Source organism: Cynara cardunculus, assembly GCF_001531365.2.
Source record: "Cynara cardunculus var. scolymus isolate 2C chromosome LG 1, CcrdV1, whole genome shotgun sequence".
In the NCBI taxonomy this organism is placed as follows: domain Eukaryota; kingdom Viridiplantae; phylum Streptophyta; class Magnoliopsida; order Asterales; family Asteraceae; genus Cynara; species Cynara cardunculus.
The window spans coordinates 13687716-13693337 of record NC_037528.1 but is presented as its reverse complement, the minus strand read 5'-3'; the positions used below and the strand labels follow the sequence as shown (position 1 = coordinate 13693337).

Here is a 5622-nt window from a genome sequence, read left to right as displayed (position 1 = left end):
TGATACATGATGAATTGTATTTGAAGTTGAACCGAGCAGTGGTTAGAATGATCATGAAACAGGTGCATATTGGGATTTGTTCTGCATGAAATATATGTATCATGCAACGGGTGCATCATGGAATAATCAACGTGAAACAATTTCATGTAAAAATATGTAAYGAAAAAAATTCATGTAAAAATATAATGAAAWACATTCATAGGTAATGAAATAATTCATAATGGATTTTGTTCGATATGAAGTTAATCTGCTTGTATGCAGTTTCTTACGTGAAAATGTTTCATTACAAAAYAGTTAAAGAAACGCATTCATGATAATGAAAATGTTTCATTACCTGTAGAATCATGCACGACTCTYTTCTTCCCCCTCTTCTTCATTTGTTGGTTAACGAACTCAATGTCGATACCTTCATCATCGAGCTCAACTGGTCTGTCTTTGTTGTTAGTAAACTTCGAAAAACTATGCATCTCCCTCAATCTATGGCTATAACGCCTCCGACCTGTGAAAGATCAAGGGATTACAKGCGACAATTAGATCCAAAATCACTGTTAGGGTTCTGAAAAATCGAAAACGATATGAATTAATATAACATACCTCCATTATTGCCGACCATTTTTCTTGAATATGCTGATGATCGATGATTTTGGAAACACTATATTCGATTGGGAAGAAGTGATACCTTTGCAGTGATTTGGGAATGTTCGCGATGAAGACGGGATTCTGATGAAAGACTGCGATTAGGAGCTTAGGAATTGTTAATTACGTTTACCATTATACCCTTATTGATTAAATAAACTGAATTTTTATTTTTATTTTTTTTTAATTTCCATAAATAAAGCCTACAAATCTTGACCATTGATCAAGAAAATGGATGRTTRAGATTGGTTCACACGGTTTACACAAACGGAGAGGGTTCGCATTTGAACGCTCCTCTATATATATATATATATATATAGAGAGAGAGAGAGAGAGAGAGAGAGAGGGGTTCATACAAGAATGATACCTATTTAAGAAAAATAAGAGAATGGCCAAATTACGTATAAAATCACATGTGGTTTTACATTAACGGCCAAAAAAGTGTACGGACGACCCTATGGCCGCGTGGCAAGGTAACATGAATCACATGTGATTTTGTAAGTGATCATAGTGTAAAATCACATGTGATTCAATCATTTTCTTATTTTCTTAAATATGTATCATTCTCATATTAACTCAACTCTCTCTCTCTCTCTCTCTCTCTCTCTCTCTCTCTGTGTATATATCAGTTTCAATAGAAAACCCTACACATATATCTGTAACCAACATGTAAATTTACATAATGAAAATTTTACTTCAAAATTACACAATCACACCTGTGTCTACATCAATTATGTCTTCAACCACAAGGGTGGTGCCTGATTGGTTTGAGCTTGGCTCCAAAGATCAAAAGTACCAGGAGGTCCAGCTTCAAATCCAAGAAGGAATAAAAATCCTCTTGTGGCCACGGAGGTTCAAATGTGTTGACTCCGGGTTATATGCAAAGCAGGTGATTGCCGTGGGATTAGTCGGCTCGCATAGCAGGTTGGATATCCAAGTTAATCAAAAAAAATTATGTCTTCAAATTTTACTCTAATTTATAGGGTCACAAAATCAACAAAGAAATCCAAGGTGTAGTCAATGAAATTAATAAACAGTTGGTGTTCATCAAACTTTCTTCATCTTAATATCAAAGAAATCATCAAACACTAGTATTCACAACCAAAAAGGAGATGGAAGAGAAAACATACCATAAGGGAATCGGAGGAACTCGAATCACAAAAATTGCTGCTTCAAGCATAGATTTATAGAAACACGAAAGGGGTAATACTGGAAAACGGAAGATGTTGCATGGGAAAAGTGATGGCCAAGGGATGGGCCTGTTAAGACGCAATCTAACTGAACAAGACCACGTCTAATCAAATAACTCCCAAACAAACAACGGTTTACTGAATAAGACCCTCATCTCATCTAGCCATCAAGTCCCAAACAAACACCACCTATCTAAATATTGGGTGGATGGTTGTGCTTATTCCAAGCCATCATCGCCCGCCATGGAAATGCCATTTTATCTTGAAGTAAGCAGGTAAAAGGGGAAGCCATACACAGAAAAGTCAATAAATTGATATTGGATCAGTCTAATGGCATGCTAATATGCCATTCTACAACCAGCAGATGATCTCATAGAAGTGCTTCGAACATGTTCATGATACATAATCCCTGGCAAACAACAGGTTACAAGTCATTTCTTCTGTAGATTCTTGATTTTCAGAAAAATGAGTGTTTTGCATCCGTTTTTTCTCTTTTCTGTAAAGCTCAAACTCAACAACTCTACCACTTTTTTCAAGACCAGCCAACAACACGTTATAAGTTCCAAGAGCGACAGGAATCCCTGCCTCCTTCATGTCTTTGAATGTTTGGAGTCCTTTAGAAGCATTTCTTGAAGCAAAGTAGGCTGCCATTAAAGCAGTGTAGGTCGTCGTGCTTTTTTCATTATCGGGCAACAAACTAAACACTTTTGCAGCTGAAATGGACCTTCTAGCACACCCGAGCTTATATATCAACAGTGCACTTTGATTAATTCCAAGAAAGATTCCGTCTTTGATCATTTCTTCAACGATATCCACAATTTTTGGGAAAGAATTCGTCCTAATAAACAAACCCACCAAGGAAAGATATGAAATTTTCTCAAAGTGTATCCCCTGTTTCTTGCCATACTCATAAGCCAAAACAGCACCATCAGGTTTATCATGAGCAATATATGCTTCAATAACTGAGGAAACAATCCCAGGAGTCAACGAAACGTTCTTGTCCATCATCGCTTTAAGTAAGAAGTCAACACCAACAAAGTGTTTTCTGGTCAAAAGATTTAACACAAGGCGTTGGTCTATGGAGTTTGTATCAGAAATTGTACCATCTAGGGGTTCCACTTTCTTGTATTGAATAGATAAATGACGATTTGATTCCTTGAGGAGAACATCGCTTTGCCCTGCACTTCTTAAAGTTTCAAGAGCTTTTGTATATACAGGTTGGCGAAGAACAAGCAAGTTTTCTTTCATATACTGAAGAATTTTCATCATAACCAATGTTTCCCCTGCTTTGCAACAATTTTCAACTAGGATGTTGCATGTAGCTTTATCAGGTTGTACTCCTGCTTCTTGCATCTTGATAAAGATCTCTAGGACCTCACCGAATTTGCCTGAAACCAATTGCAAAGAACTATAATTGCTCTAAGAACAATCTTGCATGTCAAAAGAATATGAATACACAAAGACTTCCCTACAAAAAACAGATCCAAGAATCTGAGTCCTAAGGCGGTAAGGCATATGCTTGATCAATGTATTATCAAAATATAAAATCAATTGATGGTTGTTTTAAAGCCAAACTTTGATTGCCAAAGGATGACAACGGTTAGTGAAAAGAGAGAAACTGGCACAACATTACTTGTTTCTGACATCTTGAGTCCGGATCACTTTAATATTAGATGCATACTACCAACATAAGCATTCATCATTTAAGTTAATTAACAGCTTTAACTGTAGCAACAATGAGGTACTTTATGCTAAATTGATCTTGATCCTGAAACTCTTGCTAGCTTAACTTATCTAGCATGTCAGCTGATCCAATCATGATTTTGATTTGCCTATCCACTTTGCCAATGTTTGGGTGATGGTATCTATTTACTGCAACTGTACTGCTGCATACACAAGGAGATACCTTATCCCCATATATCTTGTGTTATCTTTGTTCGAATTTTCTCTATATATTTATGCACACATATATAGGAGATAACATGAAGAGGGCTATTTTTAGAGGGCTCAATTGTATCCTTCACTATCCATCAACAGTTGTCATTAAGATAAACAATTATGATGAAATTCTACCACTATAGGTTATCAAAAGATGAACACGTAAAAAGATTTAACCATTTAACAAAATGCAAACCATCACACCTATATGCATAAATGTATTTAACCTAGAGTAGATAGGAAATAACTACAAAGCAGAAAATATAACAAAAGAAAACGATAATGCTAACGTAAAGAAAAATCACACTCACCACAACCAGCAAGATGCTCCATTAAGATGGTGTAAGTAAAACAGTTTGGTGGGCAACCAGACCGAATCATCTCCCTGTAAACTTTAGTAGCCTCCTTGACTCTACCGTGATCAAACAAAACCTTCATATAAGCAGTGTAAGAAACAACAGTTGGATAAAGTCCCTCATCTTTCATCTCCTTCCATAACTTCACAGACCCCTCAACATCCCCATCATTTGAAAGCCAATGCAACATCGAAGTATAAGTAACCACATCAACTTTAATCCCTTTCTCTTGCATTTGCTGGTAAACGAACTTCATCGATGAAATTCTCTTTGCTTCCCCAAAAATATCAATCATTGTGGTGTAAGTAAACTGATCATGCTTGAATTTTTTTAATCCAGATGCCCAATTGAAGAAAAGCCAAGCCTTTTCCATTGGAGGGTGGGTTTTGAGAACTTGATTGATTGTGTAAGAATCCCATTTAATGTTAAGGGCTTCCAGGTGTTGTTGAGCAGAATCCCAAGTTGAATACCTAAGTATGTTTGATATGTTTCTGATTGTATCTTTCATGTAGACTCTAGGGTTTACTACATTATCTTGGATGTATGATTTGTTAGTTTTCTTAAACTTTCTGGAGATTTTCTTAATGGGTTTGAATTGGGTTTGTGAGTGAAAACAACTAACGAGGGTGTTTGCATAGCAAAAAGGCGAACAAACACAAACACGCAAAATGGGTTTGTAATTTCTGAGAAATCGAAAGGTAAAATAAGAAGCAACCATGAATGTTAAAGCAAGGGGAGGTTTGAATCTTGGAGATGTTTGGCTTGAGTGTGTGTACCTGCTACTCCAGTAAGCCGCTAGGAGAGGAAAGAGGGGGTACGTGGAGGAGGGTGATTAACAGGTTACGGTGGTTTGGGTCTGGCCATGGGAACACGGCGGAGAGGAGAGGGGTTCCGTCTAAAAATTGTTCCTTTTTTCCTTTTCTTTTCACCCTTTGAGGGGTGGTTGTACACGAAGGTTGATCCCTTCCTTATTCGCTCAGCTGAAGCTGAAGCTGAAGAAAGGGTCTTGTTTGCATTCAGTCCACAGTGTTTCCTTTATGGGTTTCTAGTCTGAAATTGGGTTTTTTTGTTTTTGATTTTTTCTACTAGGCTGGGAGAAAAACCCAATCATGATGGGGTTCTTTGTTAACAAAGAATGAATAGGAAAGAAGCGAAAAGATAAAAAGGGTAGATTTATTAATTTGTATCCGGTTTATTCAATTCAATAATCGAACATCTTTTTAGTCTAATCCATAAAGACAATCAAATTCCCACATAAATCTTAACCCACATAGGGGTTGGGTGCTTGATTTTTCATTAAGTCATGTATGGATAAAGTATCTGTATCATATAGTTGTCTGTATGGATGGAACTAAATTGGTGTTCGGTTGTTGTGCTGAATAAACAATCTGAGTAATATAAATGACTATTTTACCCTTTAATTTATATTAACAATCTTTGTAAATAAAATTTTACAATAAATAACAATATTTGTAGTAACTTTTAGAAAAAGTAGTAGATTA

The 5622-nt window shown here is 36.3% G+C and overlaps 1 protein-coding gene across 1 annotated transcript; it reads right to left on the bottom strand.

Moving 5' to 3' along the window:
- Window positions 1–1845: 1845 nt before the first annotated feature.
- Window positions 1846–4539, bottom strand: LOC112525530 (pentatricopeptide repeat-containing protein At2g01390-like). The gene is given in 3 exon segments (XM_025135696.1): window positions 1846–3214; window positions 4076–4499; window positions 4501–4539. Coding segments are annotated over 3 exon segments (1458 nt in total). The 3' UTR covers window positions 1846–2219.
- Between the last annotated feature and the right edge of the window lie 1083 nt (window positions 4540–5622).